The sequence below is a fragment of the Anolis sagrei genome, chromosome 2 (assembly GCF_037176765.1).
Source record: "Anolis sagrei isolate rAnoSag1 chromosome 2, rAnoSag1.mat, whole genome shotgun sequence".
NCBI lineage: Eukaryota > Metazoa > Chordata > Lepidosauria > Squamata > Dactyloidae > Anolis > Anolis sagrei.
This window is the reverse complement of record NC_090022.1, coordinates 14,910,243-14,926,536: the sequence shown is the minus strand read 5'-3', so window position 1 is coordinate 14,926,536 and position 16,294 is coordinate 14,910,243. Positions and strand designations below refer to the sequence as shown.

Here is a 16,294-nt window from a genome sequence, read left to right as displayed (position 1 = left end):
AACAGGTACATTTTTGTGCAACTCCAGCCAAATTGCTTTTGATAGGCTTCAGAAGGGCTAACACCTCTATGGGATTTCCTTTGCTGCAAGCCCATTAAAAGGACTCTTCCCCTTTAAGACTGAGCAGGCGCCATTTTGGCCCTCAGAATGGACAAGAAATGGCGTCTTGCCCATCCAGGCCGCCTGCTCAAGTGACGTCATAAGAGCGGTTTCTCCATTGGACCAATCGTTCTCAAGCGTCCCTAGTTTAGTCATTTTGGACTCCAACTCCCAGAAGCCTCTGCTAGGACACTCCAATGGGAGAGAACTCTGGGAAGTGGAGTCCAAAACAAGGCGAGCTGATGGCGTCAGCGCGTACGCTCACGCCAGCCTGTGCAACACTTTTGGACTTCAACTCCCAGAAGCTTCAGCTGAGTTGGCCAATGATGGAGGATTCTGGGAAGTGAAGTCCAAAGGGTTGGGGAAGACACTGCTCTAGGAAAGGCTGTTCTATGGTTTTAACCCTTTTGAGTGGGTGGCAAAGGAGCAGAGATTGAAGCCAGGTAGAAGAAGAGGCCAAGCTCAAACTGTCTTATGTTTATTGTGTTTGCATTAATGCCTGGCCCCATTCTCTCCCATTTTCCCTTCTTTCCTTCCTTCCTTTTTCTTCCCAGCTTTTCTTTTTCTCCTTTGCTGCTTTCTTTGTAGTGCTTTTAAATTGGCCCATTGTAATCAATGTACAAGCCTATATATCAGGCATAGGCCAGCTTGGGCCCTCCAGGTGTTTTGGACTTCAACTCCCACAATTCCTAACAGCCGTAGGCTGTTAGGAATTGTGGGAGTTGAAGTCCAAAACACCTGGAGGGCCCAAGCTGGCCCATGCCTGATATATATGGATCTCATTTTGTATTTGGTAGGAACTTTGGGGGAACATGAGCTGTGAATTAATTCATTTCCTATTATTTCCCATTCTTCCTTCCCTTTTTTCCCTTCCACCTTGTTATTTTGTCTTCTTTAAATGCTTTTTTGTAATATTATAACCTATTTGACACCATTAAGAGGTCAAAGAGAGTGCAAGTGTATATATATATATATATGTGTGTGTGTGTGTGTGTATATATATATATATAGGGGGAGAGAGAGATCAGTTACACTATATACAGTATAAGTGTATGTGTATTGTGTCAGTTGTATTGCATTAAAAAACAAACAGACAAACAAACAAAACACAGAGTTTGCAAACTTGGTATTCGACGCCAGTGCAAGTATATATATGTATATATATATATATAGGGAGAGAGAGAAAGAGAGAGCTCAGTTACGCTATATACAGTATATGTGTGTATATGTGTTTTGTGTCGGTTGTATTGCATTAAAAACAAACAAACAGACAAACAAAACACAAAGTTTACAAACTTGGTATTGGATTAAATGTCCTTTGTTTATTTTATTTTATTTATTTAAGGGGCTATACTCTACTTACTTAGGCGATCCCTCGTTGGACGAGTAAGATGGTCTTCCTTGATGGGTTTCCTTGTGGGTTCGTAGGTGGCTGTGGAGTCCTATTCTTGACCCACATCTTTTCCCACAGTGAAGGCATTGGTTTCCAGGTGGAAGGCGGTCCTGGTCGGGGTTGGCTTGATGCGCCTTCCTCCTGGCACGTTTCTCTCTTTCACCCTCCACTCGTGCCTCCTCGAATTTTGCAGCACTGCTGGTCACAGCTGACCTCCAGTTGGAGCGCTCAAGGGCCAGGGCTTCCCAGTTCGCAGTGTTTATGCCAGAGTTTTTATGGTTGGCTTTGAGCCCATCTTTAAATCTCTTTTCCTGCCCACCAACGTTCTGTTTTCTGTTCTTAAGTTCAGAGTAGAGCAACTGATTTGGGAGATGGTGGTCAGGCATTTGGACAACGTGGCCGGCCCAGCAGAGTTGATGGCAGAGCACCATCGCTTCAATGCTGCACGCTGCACGCTTCTTCCAGCACACTGACGTTTGTCCGCTTGTCTTCCCAGGAGATTTGCAGGATTTTCTGGAGGCAGCGCTGATGGAATCGTTCCAGGAGTTGCATGTGACGCCTGTAGACAGTCCATGTTTTGCAGGCATAGAGCAGGGTTGGGAGGACAATAGCTTTATAGACAAGCACCTTAGTATCCCTACAGATGTCCCGGTCCTCAAACTGTACTCTACTAGGTCTTATTCATATCTAGTGTCTCTTGTCTTCAGTTGAACAAATTCTGCTCATCTGTGTCTCTCTCTGCTCTTCCCCAGTATTTTTGAGGTTCTGCACACTATATTTATCGTATCAGGAGCGAACCAATGTATTTGAGACAACACAAAGTTTAAAAACTTGGCGTTCTATTAAATGTCCTTTGACCAGTATCTGGCCACTTGGAGTGCCTCTGGTGTTGCTGCAAGAAGGTCCTCCATTGTGCATGTGGCAGGGCTCAGTTTGCATTGCAGTAGGTGGTCTGTGGTTTGCTCTACTCCGCACTCACATGTCGTGGATTCCACTTGGTGGCCCCATTTTTTAAGGTTGGCTCTGCATCTCATGGTGCCAGAGCGCAGTCTGTTAAGCGCCTTCCAAGTCACCCAGTTTTCTGTGTGCCCGGGGGGGAGTCTCATTTGGTATCAGCCATTGGTTGAGGTTCTGGGTTTGAGCCTGCCAATTTTGGACTCTCTCTTGCTGAGGTGTTCCAGTGAGTGTCTCTGTAGATCTTAGAAAACTATTTCTAGATTTAAGTTGTTGGCATGCTGGCTGATATCTAAACAGGGGTGGGCTGGAGATGTCACTGCCTTGGTCCTTTCACTATTAGCTGCTACTTCCCGGCAGATGTCAGGTGGTGCGATACCGGCTAAACAGTGTAATTTCTCCAGTGGTGTAGGGTGCAGACACCCCGTGATAATGCGGCATGTCTCATTAAGAACCACATCCACTGTTTTAGTGTGGTGAGATGTGTTCCACACTGGGCGTGCGTACTCAGCAGCAGAGTAGAAAAGCGCAAGGGCAGATGTCTTCACTGTGTCTGGTTGTGATCCCCAGGTTGTGCCAGTCAACTTTCGTATGATGATGTTTCTAGCACCCACTTTTTGCTTGATATTTAGGCAGTGCTTCTTGTAGGTCAGAGAACGGTCCGGATTGACTCCCAGGTATTTGAGTGCGCTGCAATGCTCCAGTGGGATTCCTTCCCAGGTAATTCTCAGAGCTCGGGATGCTTGTCTGTTCTTGAGATGAAAACCACATGTCTGTGTTTTAGATGGATTAGGGATCAGCTGGTTTTCCCTGTAATAGGCAGTAAGAGCACCCAGCGCTTCGGAGAGCTTCTGTTCAACCATCTCAAAGCTCCCTGCTTGAGCGGTAATGGCACTGTCATCAGCATAGATGAAGCTCTCTGTCCCTTCTGGCAGTGGCTGGTCATTTGTGTAAATGTTGAACATGGATGGAGCAAGCGCGCTGTCCTGAGGCAGGCCGTTCTTCTGTTTCCGCCATCTGCTTCTCTGGCCCTGGAACTCAACAAAGAAGCTCCTGTTTTGTAGCAGGTTTCCTATGAGGCGGGTGAGGTGGTAATCCTTTATGATATTATACATTTTTCTCAGAAAGAGGCAGAGGTTTACAGCTGACAGGTCTATGAAGACAGCTCCTGTGATCTGCTGCCTTTTAAAGCCATCTTTTATGTGCTGAGTCAAGCTCAGCACTTGCGATGTGCAGCTATATATACTTTATTTATATCCTACCTTTCTGTACCTCAAAGGGGACTCAAGGCGGCTTTACATTTGGCAACTATTTGATGCCTTTAGGCAACAGACAATTAAATACATTTAAGTTAAAAATTTAAAAATAGAGTTCAAATGCACATTAAAACATATAAACATTATAATCACTATTAAAATCACTCCATCCACAATCGTAATCTGGGGTTGTTCCAATAATCATTGCACACACACACACACATATTAGAGCAAACAGCTTTTACTCTTTTGGATATATTTTGAAAACCAGCATTTCTGTAAAGGTATTGTATTACAATGTTGTTTTATTGTGCTTTCAGTGCCTTGGAATAGATTTAGGTCAGGGATATCAGGACCCAAAGTAAGCTAAAAAGACCAGAGGCAGAGGCTGGATCTATACTAGACAATATCCCAGGATCTGATACCGTATTATCTGCTTATCCCAGATTATCTGGCAGTGTGGGCATTTATTTATTTATGTATTTATTTACTATATTTATATACCACATTTCTCACCCCTGGGGAGACTCAAAGTGGTTTCCAACATAAGCATGGCAAAATTCAATACCCAACATCCATGTGAAAAACCAAAACAAAAAAAACAAAAACATATAACTATAAATTAAAGCTATTAAAACCCCATTATACCATGAAATGTATGATCCAGTTCAAAGCAGACAATCTGGAAAAAGATCCTGAGATATAGGGCAGTGTAGATCCAGCCAGAGTGGACTTCCACCCTCTAAACTTCAAAAAAATTGTGTTGTTATAGAGTTTCCTCCCCTTCCTGATCTGGGACCTCTGCTAACCATGGAGAACATGGAAGCAATCATCCTCGTGATCCTGGCCACCCACAGCTTGGTCCGGCTCCACTTGCACCGGGGGGGCGTCGCGGCCCGAGCCCGGAGGACCATTCGTCGAGTGATGGCCCACCATATCTCACTCCTCCACCAGCTCTTGCCAGACATCTGTCCCGAGAGTGAGACTAGGCTGATTGCCGAGGAGCTGGACGCCGGGCCACACCGCTTCTGGTCCCGCCAGATCACCCAGGACTGGTGGGAGCGGGTGGTGCTGGAGACCTGGGATCCCGACCAGTGGCTGCAGAACTTCCGCATGACCAAGGACACCTTCCTGGAGCTCTGTGATGCACTTCGGCCAGAGCTGCACCGCCAGACCACCACCATGAGGGCCCCACTGAGCGTGGAGAAGCGGACGGGCATTGCCCTCTGGAAGCTGGCCACCACTGAGTGCTACCGGGCAGTAGCTGACCGCTTTGGGGTTGGGCGCTCCACTGTTGGAGAGGTCTTCATCGAAGTCTGCCTGGCGATTGAGAAGCTCCTCTTCAAGAAGTTGGTTGTTCTCAAAGATCCTCAGGAGGTACTTCCGATCAGTTGTATTAGAGAGCTTTCAGGGCCAAAGCACTGTTTGATTGGTATGGATTCACCCAGCCAACATTGAGGGCATATATGTTAATGTTTCCCAAACTCTGGTCTTCCAGGTGTTTTGAACTCTAACTCTCAGGATCATTTGCCAAGATTCTTATACTGAGGCTTCTAGGAGTTGAAGTCCAAAAAGCTAGAGGACTAAAATTTGGGAATCATTTATCTATGTTGTAGAATTAATGCAGTTTGATACCACTTAAACGGCAATAGCTCAATGCTGTGGAATCATGGGACTCGTAGTCTTACAAGGCCTCAAACAAAGGTGCGTCACCAAACTAAAACACCCAGAATTTTTCCCACTGAGGCCTTCTCACACTGAGGGCTCTCTCAGACTAACACAGAGGCCTTCTTATACTGAGGCCTACTAACACGCCGAAGCCCTTCTTCCACAGAGACTTATAACAGACTGAGGGCTACTAAGTTACAGGCACACCTGATTATATTGAACTGTAGCTTTTTCTGAGTCATTGCATCCATTTAACCGTTTCAGTTTTTGACTCACATTTTTGTAATTAAAAATACCTAATTAACATTTAATATTTCTGACATGATCTAGGTCCGGCATGGGCAAACTTCTGCCCTCCAGGTGTTTTGGCTGTTAGGAATTGTGGGAGTTGAAGTCCAAAATACCTGGAGGGCTGAGTTTTGTCCATGCCTGATCTAGATAGTGATGTGAGTTAAGCACACAGACTCTTTCTAACATTGTTTCCTTGTATTTCCGAAGGTTATGGCGGGATTTGCGAATATGCGCTTCCCAAACTGCGTGGGGGTTGTGGACCGGACCCAGATCCCCATCCTCTGTACGGTTCGGAAGGGGACCAGCGTCAGCCAGAAGGGCTTCTTTCCAATGTCGTTGCAAGCCCTAGTGGACCACAGGGGCCGCTTCGTCGATATTGAACTCAGCTGGTGTGGAAAAGATGAAAATGCCTCTTTCTTCCGTAACCAGGTGCTGTGTGATGGCATGGACCAGGGGTCTTTCGTGCCTGGAAATCCCACCGTGACCATCGGCAACGTTGAGATCCCCCCATTGATCTTGGCTGACACCAACTATCCCTTGAAGCGATGGCTTATGACTCCCTTCACCGACAACCTCGACCCGTCCAAAAGGCGTTTCAACTCCCGCTTGGAGGACTGCAAGAAGATCGCCGAACTCGCCTTTGGGAGGCTGAAGGGCCGGTGGAAATGCTTGGCCACGCGCTTGGAGGTGTCAGAAGACAATATCATCCCTGTCGTCGTGGGGTGTGTCGTCCTCCACAACATCTGTGAGAACCGCGGGCACGATTTGGTGGATGCGCTGTGTTCGGAAGACCAGAGTGTGTTTGACCAGGCCCCAGAGGGACTACTCTCCTTCCCAACGTCCCTAGAAGATCAGCAGAATGGGATCCTAGTGAGAGATACTCTAGCAAACTACTTTATGAATAGTGCCTAACTCATCTTTCAAGGACTTTGCGACAACAAAGGCACCATTGTTTCAAATGCCTTCTTTGACCATTCAGCTAAGGATGGCGAAATGCTTCCAGAAGAAGATGAGTTATCCATTCTCAATCAAGAGAGGATCTCTTAAACAAGCAAGATGTCAAAAGAGATGCAGAAGCGGAGTAGAAAATAAAGGTTTTTTTTTACTTTATTTCCCTCTAGATAGATATCATAGGCCGCCCACTTGAAGGTTGAGCATCCACTCTCAAACAAGAGAAGACAAGAGAGGATCTCTTAAAGAAGCAAAACACTCAAAATGATGCAGGAGTCGGGTAGAGGAGTTACACTTTTATGGAGGTTATGGATAAAGAATGAGTGTGTGAGTTGTTTATTGTACTAGCCACAGGCCATGACGTCAAATAAGATACAACTCTTAAAAGTACAGTATACACTTTCCAATATAAACATTAAAACTTTTTATCTAAATGAGCTCTTGCAAATTAAAGTCTCAGACAATCCCGTAGGCATGACAACAATAACAATATCTGATTTGTATTATCCCAAATGGTTTAAATTTCCATTTCTGAACTCCTCTGTGGACTTTAACTGTTTGTGTCACTAACGGGAGGACCATGTCATCAGCATATAGTAAGATTTGAATTTTCCTATTGCCTCCTTATGATGGGAAGTTACAGATGCAGGATCCCCGCAAAAGTACAAAAAATGTTTTGTTGTTTTTTTAAATATCAGGGGTCTTTTTATCCAGAGAGAAGACTGCTCTTTAGGAATCCCTAGATCAGTGATTCTCAACCTGTGGGTCCCCAGATGGTTTGGCCTTCAATTCCCAGAAATCCTAACAACTGGTAAACTGTCTGGGATTTCTGGGCGTTGTAGGCCAAAACACCTGGGGACCCACAAGTTGAAAATCACTGCTCTAGATCCTCCTGTGGTATAGTCTGTGGAGTCACGCTGGAGGACCCAGAGCAATGGTTCTCAACCTGTGGGTCCCCAGATGTTTTGGCCTTCAACTCCCAGAAATACTCACAGCTGGTAGAATGGTTGAGATTTCTGGGGGTTGTAGGCCAAAACACCTGGGGACCCACAGGTTGAGAACCACAGACCTAGAGAGTCCTATGGAGAACATATCAAGCAATTCTGAGAATACTTACATTCACAGGAGTTCAATCCATCAATGTGGAGGGATGACTGTAATTTTTTTAAAAGTGTAAATAGGACAATAGTTAGTCATATGAAAAATATCAAGGGTACGAAACCACTGAAGGTAGTACAACATAGCTGTATACCCTAAGATATAAGGCCCGGTACAATCAAATGACCATCATATAGACCAGACGTGGGCAAACTTGGGCCCTCCTGGTGTTTTGGACTTCAACTCCCACAACTCCTAACAGCCGGTAGGCTGTTAGGAGTTGTGGGAGTTGAAGTCCAAAACACCAGGAGGGCCCAAGTTTGCCCATGCCAGATGTAGGCAATGTGTAACATGCATAAGAATGTATACAATTAGATAACCATTATAAAACAGAGTAGCATCAACAGTAATAAATAATCTTGAAATCAGATACAGAATTGCCTAATGGACAATGGAGCCATATAATTATCCAAATCCATTCAAAAATAGATATGTGAAGGGAGGGGGGGGGAAGCATTGGGAGTTTTTGTTTTTCAAAATACAGTATAGACAGCTCTTAGTATTTACTGGAGATTCACAGTATCTCTGTGAAAGTGAATAACAGCAAATAAAGAATTGCTTTTTGGGTTGCTGTGAGTTTTCAGGCTGTATGGTCATGTTCCAGGAGCATTATCTCCTGACGTTTTGCCTGCATCCCTGGCTGGCGAGTTGAGAACCATGGTCTATGATATGCTTCCACTGGAAGATGAACATACAGACACAGTGGAGGACCAAGAAATGTGATAGGTATGTTCTAGTCATCTCCTAGGTCTTCCAGTGGGAATCTGATATGCTTGCACAGGAAGTTGTTCGTTTCTATAGGATTTGCTGTGGTCTCACATTTACATGACAAGCCTAAAAACATATATTTGAGGGATATGGAACTATAATTGCTCAAAGCATAATATAGGTCCTCCCTCCATATTCCATCTCAGTATCTCTGAGGGAGAGAAGAGGAGCCAGCATCTGATGAACGTGGTTTCCTTCCTCATCTTCCCTTTGCTTATCTATCCAATTTCATTTAGATCATAAGCGCAAAGGCAGAAAACCATCAAATTAATGCACGCATAGGACATAGTATAAATACCCTAAATGTATAGAATCACTTGGTGGATCTAGTACATTTCTGGAGAGGAAATCTTTTGTTGGATGTAGGTAGATGAAACCATGGGTTCAGGGACCATACTATGGCCCCTGAACCCATGGTTTCATCTACCTACATCCAACAAAAGATTTCCTCTCTAGGAATGTTCGAGATCCACCAAGTGATTCTATATTATGCTTCCACTAGAACAGTGGTTCTCAACCTGTGGGGTCCCCAAGCGTTTTGGCCTACAACTCCCAGTAATCCCGCTGATAGGATTTCTGGGAGTTGAAGGCCAAAACATCTGGGCACTCGAAGGTTGAGAACCACTGCTCTAGAGATGCGTAGAATATTTTCAATCAGATGTGCAAATGTGAAGGGACAACTATAATCCCAATGAGAAAAGATAATAGACTATCCTATTCATATTTGGATGGACTTGGATTTGATATGGTTCCTTCTTCTGTTTCTTATCAGCATTGAAGCTACTCTTGTTCTATATTGTTATCTAAGCGCAAAGATCGTTACGAGCACCATACATTGTCTATGCAGATCTCAATTTTTGTGATATTTAGCTATATTTGTATCTCCTGGCCTACTATGAGCAAAGTCCATCTTGACCTTCTCAGTTGGCTTTCTACTGTTTCGTATACCTTGTGCTTTTCACAGTATCCTTATTCAAAAAGGGTATTTTTAATACTTTTGGATGATCTCTTTGAAGTGTCTCTCATCCCGTTCTCTGGTTGGAGAAGCAATTGTTTCTAGCTTCAGTATTCCTTGTACTGAACCAAGACTCCATGTCTATGTTTGAACCATGAATATCACAGCCAACCACTGTTGTGGTTTGCTTCATTTTGATGACTGTTATATCCATTTGTTATAAAGCGTTATGGGATGTTTGGGAGTGGCTGTTTATCATTTTTTGTAAATAAAAGGAAATGAAAAATATGAGATGATCACCCTCCTTTGCTGCTGCTGCTGCTTTGTAAACAAACCGCAGGTCAGGGACAACTTACAGGTTCAATGTAACTTGTTATTCAGTGTTGTTCCACTTTTTTCTTAGTTAATACACCACCACTGTCCTTTTAACCACTTGTCTGTCTTGGAAGTTGAAGCTGGAGGAAAAAAAACCGATCAGGTAAGTAGCTACAAGAGGCTTTCATGGCCGGAATCACTGGGTTGCTGTGAGTTTTCCGGGCTGTATGTCCATTTTCCGTAAGCATTCTCTCCTGACGTTTTGCCCACATCTATGGCAGGCATCCTCAGAGGTTGTGAGGCCTGTTGGAAATTAAGCAAGTGGTGTTTATATATCTGTGGAATGTACAAGGTGGGAGAAAGAACTCTTTGCTTGAGACAAGTGCAGTTAGACCACATCTGGAATACTGTGTCCAGTTCTGGGCACCACAATTGAAGGGAGATGTTGACAAGCTGGAATGTGTCCAGGGGAGGGCAGCTAAAATGATCAAGGGTCTGGAGAACAAGCCCTATGAGGAGTGGCTTAAAGAGCTGGGCATGTTTAGCCTGCAGAAGAGAAGGATGAGAGGAAACATGATAGCCATGTACAAATATGTGAGAGGAAGTCATAGGAGGGAACAAGCTTGTTTTCTGCTGTCCTGGAGACGAGAACATGGAACAATGGTGTCAAACTACAAGAAAGGAGATTCCATCTGAACATTAGGAAGAACTTCCTATGAGAGCTGTTCAGCAGTGGAACTCTCTGCCCTGAAGTGTGGTAGAGGCTCCTTTTTTGGAGGCTTTTAAACAGGCTGGATGGCCATCTGTCGGGGGTGCTTCGAATACAATTTTCCTGCTTCTTGGCAGGGGGTTGGACTGGATGGCCCATGAGGTCTCTTCCAACTCTGACCAAGGCAGAATAGAGGGGTAGCATGACTTCCCTGGATCTAGATACTAGACTCCTATTTATAGAGGCCAAAATCCCACTGCCTTTTTTTGCCGCCACATGACGTTGGCTCATGCTCACCTGTCCACGAGGACTCCAAGATCTTTTTCACACGTCCTGCTCTCAAACCAGGCATTGTCCCCCATTCTGTATCTTTGCATTTCATTTTTTCTGCCTAAGTGGAGTATCTTGCATTTGTCCTGTTGAACTTCATTTTGTTAGTTTTGGCCAATCATCTCTCTAATCTGTTAAATTCGTTTTGAATTCTGCTCCTGTTTTCTGGAGTATTGGCTCCCCCTCCCAATTTCGTGTCATCTGCAAACTTGATGATCATGCCTTCTATGTCATTAATAAAGATGTTGAACAAGACCAGGCCCAGGATGAAACCCTGCTGATGGCACTCCGCTCGTCACTTTTTTCCAGGAGGGTTATGAATAAAGTATTGAAAGGGTCTTTGTGTGAAATTTCCAAATGCTAAGCAAGAAGCTTTGAATGAAATTAACAGCAGAAGAGAAATATTCCCTTTCTCTGTAGAAAAGGAGCAACACGGAAGAAAATGTTTTTAAGAAACAAGATTTGACATGTAGAGGTCATACAAAGTTCAAGCCTACATAGGAAGTAGTTGTGTTGTGGTTAAGCCAAAGGTTGTGGTTAAGCGCAGAGTCTGCAGGTACAAGAAGGTACTTTCCAGAAAACAGTCTAGGGATCGTTTTAATGTGTTTCAATCTTAGATTTAATGTATTCGTGGCCCAGGCCATATCAATACGGGACCATGTTTTGTATTTGCCCGAGAGGAAGGTGTAATCTATTTCTGACCCTTTGAAGTGTCTCCACATATCAGATAAGTTTAGATCTTTCAGATATGACAGAAATTTTTGGGGCAATTTGCCTGAATTGTTTTTGCCGTGTTTACCCCCTTCTTTTCGATGAGATTTGTCTAATTTTGGTTCTACCACCCCATTGAAATCTCCAATTAGTAGTAACTCATCATATTCATATTTTCCTATTATTTTCACTAATTCTTTCATGAATTTTACTTTAGGGCCGTTTGGAAAGTAAGTGTTACAAATCAAGATATTTTGGTTGTTTATTTCAACTTTAATTCCTAAAAATCTTCCATCATCATCTTTGAATACTAATTTTGGATTTAACCATTCTTTAACATATGTCACAACTCCCCTCTTCTTCTCACTTCCCGAAGAGTGAAATTCTTTACCTAATTTTTCATTAGTCAGATGTTTCACATGTTTGTCCATGATGTGTGTCTCCTGCAGGGCTATAATGTCCAGATTTTTTTGTTTTAGATGATTGAATAGTTTCTTTCTTTTACTCTGGGAATTCAGTCCATTTGTGTTGTTCGAGTAAATCCTTAAATTCTTATTCATTGTTGCCATCCTGCATCTCCCATTGAATCACCTCTTGCGGGAGCACAAGTTTATAATTTTCTGGTGAGAATTCTCTCAATCTTTTGGTGTCTCTTGATTCAAGCTCTCTTCCTTCTTTGTTGTCTTTTTTAACTCCATCATCTTCTATTTCCTCAGTCAGGGATCCTTTCCTTGCTTCTGTCAGACGTTCTTTGGACGGAAAGTCTATAGTATTCGTTTGGAACTTTCTTTGTGTTGGATCTCCGGCTTGTTTTTGGATGTGATTTAAGTAGAAGGCTCTGGCTTTCTCCTCTGAGTTCAACCAGTATCGTGTTTCATTTAGGGTTACAGTTATTCCTTCTACTTTCTCCCATCTGAATTTGATTTTTCTTCTAACAAGTTCTTCCGTTAAGAAAGAGTATTTTCGACGTTTTGCAAGGGTATGTTGAGTTACTTCTTTCATTATTATTAGTCTTTTGTCTTTGTAATAGATGGGTTTCCTATTATTTTCTTTTAAAATTTCGTCTCGAGTGCTCTTGCGACAAAAGCTAACGATCACATCTCTCGAGGTTCCGTTTCGTTTTGCATATCCCGTCGTCACCCTGTAGGTCCTGTCCACATCCTGTCCTATAACCTCTCCGCTTACCTCCATCAGCTCCGCTAAAATTCCAATGATTGTCCCTTTTAAGTTTTTCTCTCCTTTCGTCTCTTCCAAGTTCCTTATTCGAAGTTGATACTCTAATTCCTTATTCTCCATCAAGTCCATTCTTTGTTGCATTTTTTGATTAATGTCTTCAAGTTTGTTTACTTTGTGTTCCCATTTCCCTTGGGTTTTGATTATTTTCTGATTTTCCTTCTTTATATTATCCACGTCCGTTTGTAATTTATTTATCTCTTCCTTCAAGTCTGTCTTTATTTTTTGGATCTCTTCCTGTAGTTCTTTATGTTGTGTGTCCTGTTTGGCTGAAAGATTTTTGATTTCTGCCAGAATGACATTGAGGATGGATTCTTCTGTTATGGAGTCTTTCTTTTGGGTTTGCACAGGAGTTTGTTGTTGAGCTTTGATGAGTTGTGTTTGTTTCATTTTGGAGCTTGGTGTAGTCATCTTAGTTGTTGGATGTGTATGAATTATTGAGTGGGAGTGCTTCTGTTTATGCTGTGTTTGGGGTTGGGTATCTTACTATTGGTGGAACTCTGGCTGGAGAGCTTTCTATTGATTATCCCCTCCTTTGCTCTCGAGTTTGGTGTTTCTATCTCTCTTTGCCCCAGTCTTCTTCCACCCTCTCTTAACCTTCCTTCTTTGCAGTGTCTATTTGTATTCTTCTCTCTGTTTCCTTGTCTCTTCTTTTACTTGCCCATCTAAGAGTCTCTATTGGACTCCCTTTCTCCCTTTGTCGAGTTCTTACCTTAATTTTCCTTTCTTTGTTGCTGTTTACCACCTTCCTTTCTGGGTGCCTTCCGGGTTCTGTCAGCCTCCGTTTCTTCCTGGGCCTTCTTCTCACGCGAGTTCCTCGGGTCCCGCGTTGTTTCCTTCTTCCTCTCCTTCTCGCGTGATTTGTTTGGTCTCGCTTGATCTCGCGCTGTTTCCCCTTCTCCTTTCCCTCTCTCTCCTTACAATTCTCGCGGTGTTTGGCGCGGGTTTTGGCGAGCGCGCGCTGGCGGCGTCTGTGCTGCGGCGCGCTCCCGGCGTCTTCCTTTCCTTGCTTCTCCGCCTCTGCCCTCGTGAGTCGCCGCCCTCGCTACCCTCGTCGTCCTCCCCCTCGTTTGGCCTCTGTTCCAAGGTCTTCTCCTTCTTGTGCCACCGAGGCACCAGCAATGTTGTTATCTCGGCTTCAAGGTCAGTGGTTAATCTGTTTGTATGTTTTATCTGTCAATTTGTTGGGTTGGGGTTGGGACGGGGGGGGGTTTGAAGAGCTTTCGTATTTTCTTGCCCGTTATTTCTCTGTAATAAATTCCAATTCTTAGATTCTTAAGCTCAGGTTTCCTGATTTTTGCTGGTTTTCCCTCTGTTGGAGTTTGCAATTTGGCTTGTGCCTCTACTATTTATGGTATTTGGGATATTGTTTTGGCATTAGTTGTCTAGGTACCTCGCCTTCACTTCAGAGTTTTTCCTGCATACGGCCCGCTGTACCTTGGGTTTGTGGGGTTCTTCGGTCCCCCCCTTCCAGGGGAGATCTTGGAAACCCCTTTTCCCCCTTTTAGTAGGTTTTGCTGTCCCCTGAGAGGGGAGGGAGCTTGTGTTTTGCTCTACCCAGCCGTATCAGTATTGGTGTTCGTTACTATGCGACAGAAAGGCGGTCGGTGTCAGTATTGGATTCTAGTACTAGTATTGGTATAGAAATGTAGAAGTATATATCCCTGCGTCCCCTTTTATTTTAATGCTATTTGATGGTTACCTTTAAGTGTCTTTGATGTCTTGGTGTGCGGGATTCCTTTGTTCGTTGTTGTTTCCTCCTCCCTCCTTCTCTACCTTTCTTCGGTGAGAGACTGGGAAGTCTTGTTTGTTTGTATCCTGCTTTTATTGCTTGTTGTCTTTCAAATCCAGTTGCAACGTCGGTTACTCCCTTTGAAGACTGATGCCTTGTGTTGTGAATGATGCTATTTCTTGCTAGTTTGTCTTGATAATTTTGTGCCGGTGGCTATGGAGGTAGTTGGGCGCCTATGGCGTCCTGCCGTGGAGACGGAACGGAGCCCGATGTGCCATGTTGCCGGGTATTTTCGGAGGTCTCCTTGAGGGAGACCCCTCTTAAATACCGTCGGCCGTCTGCACTGCTGGGTCACTGCTTCTGTGGCCTTCGACCACCACTCAGAAGGAGGGGAAAATTCCTCAAAAACCGTCAAAACCAGGCAGTCTCTTCGGAGAGCCGAGGAGACACGTCCTCCACCTTCAGCCACCAACCGGAAGTCCATCAAAAGGTCAAGGGAGAGGGGCTAGAAAGAGAATACTTTCCATGACCAAAAAAAATGTTGTTTACTTGAGGTGTACAAAAGCCAAGGGGGCGTGGCAGTCACTTGAAAGGTAGCATCTGCATATGCTGCCAGGCTGTCCGTCTTCTTCATGAAGAAACTAAAATAAACCTTGTTTTTTAATCTTTTTTGGGACTGTCTCCTTCCTTACGTGCTCCCGTGATGTGGACCTAAGAAGACCCAATTTAGGGTCTCTAACAGTATTAGATTATTATTATTAATAATTATTATTAACTTTATTTATACCCCACAAAATCTCCCGAAGGACTCGATGCGGCTTACAAAGGCCAAGGCCGCCAACAACAATAACACACATACACAATAACGTCATAAACAAATAAAAACATCAAGAAAGGCATTAGAACAATAAAAAAACAATGACACAGTGACGCATTTAAAACCAAGAGCCGGGCCAAGTGTAAAAGACAAAATTTAAAAGTGCTGGACTTGACAAGTGATATGTAGAGGTATTTGGAGGTAGGTGCAATGTGCAGATAATCCTGAATCTCTAACAAAGTGCATTTGGGACTTAATGCCAGGAGTTTCCTATTCTGGAAAGGCACACTGGAACAGCCAGGTCTTCAGACTCTTCCTAAAGACAGCCAGCGTTTGGGCTTGTCTGATGTCCTTGAGGAGAGAGTTCCAGAGTCGGGGGGCCACCACAGAGAAGGCCCTGTCCCTCGTCCCCACCAGACGCGCCTGTGACGCAGGTGGGATCGTGAGCAGGGCCTTTCCAGATGATCGAAGGGATTATTATTATTGAGCCCCAGTGGCGTAATGGGTTAAATCCTTGTGCTGGCAGGACTGAAGACCGACAGGCTGCAGGTTCGAATCTGGGAGAGCACGGATGAGCTCCTAATGTCAGCTCCAGCTCTCCATGTTGGGGCATGAGAGAAGCCTCTCACAAGGATGTCAAAATATCAAAACATCCGGGCGTCCCCTGGACAACGTCCTTGCAGATGGCCAATTCTCTCACACCAGAAGCGACTTGCAGTTTCTCAAGTTGCAACCGACACAGAAAAAAACACTATTATTATTATTATTTGCATATCTAAGATTGTTAATGTTCCTGCCAGCAATTTTAACTCCAACCTTGGATTCATCAAGCCCTGCCTGTTGCATGATGTGTTCTGCATCCCATCCTATATCTGTGCATTTCAATATTTTGGGGGGCAAATTGCAGTATGCTGCACATTTCTCCCTGCTGAAATCAATTTTTTTTTCATTTTT

At 44.0% G+C, this 16,294-nt stretch overlaps 1 protein-coding gene across 1 annotated transcript; it reads left to right on the top strand.

Annotated features, from left to right (window-relative positions):
• The first annotated feature begins 497 nt into the window (after positions 1-497).
• Positions 498-9,781, top strand: LOC132765923 (uncharacterized). Its single transcript, XM_060760224.2, has 3 exons — positions 498-542; positions 4,475-5,079; positions 5,869-9,781. Exons 2-3 carry the CDS (start codon positions 4,513-4,515, stop codon positions 6,571-6,573), a joined length of 1,272 nt encoding a protein of 423 aa, XP_060616207.2. The 5' UTR covers positions 498-542; positions 4,475-4,512; the 3' UTR covers positions 6,574-9,781.
• Positions 9,782-16,294: the final 6,513 nt, after the last annotated feature.

Bases quoted from the DNA above. Each gene is read 5' to 3' on its own strand.
- LOC132765923 (XM_060760224.2), top strand. From the start codon at position 4,513: ATGGAGAACATGGAAGCAATCATCCTCGTGATCCTGGCCACCCACAGC. The intron at 5,080-5,868 runs GTACTTCCGATC...GTATTTCCGAAG, and splicing joins TTCTCAAAGATCCTCAGGAG to GTTATGGCGGGATTTGCGAA.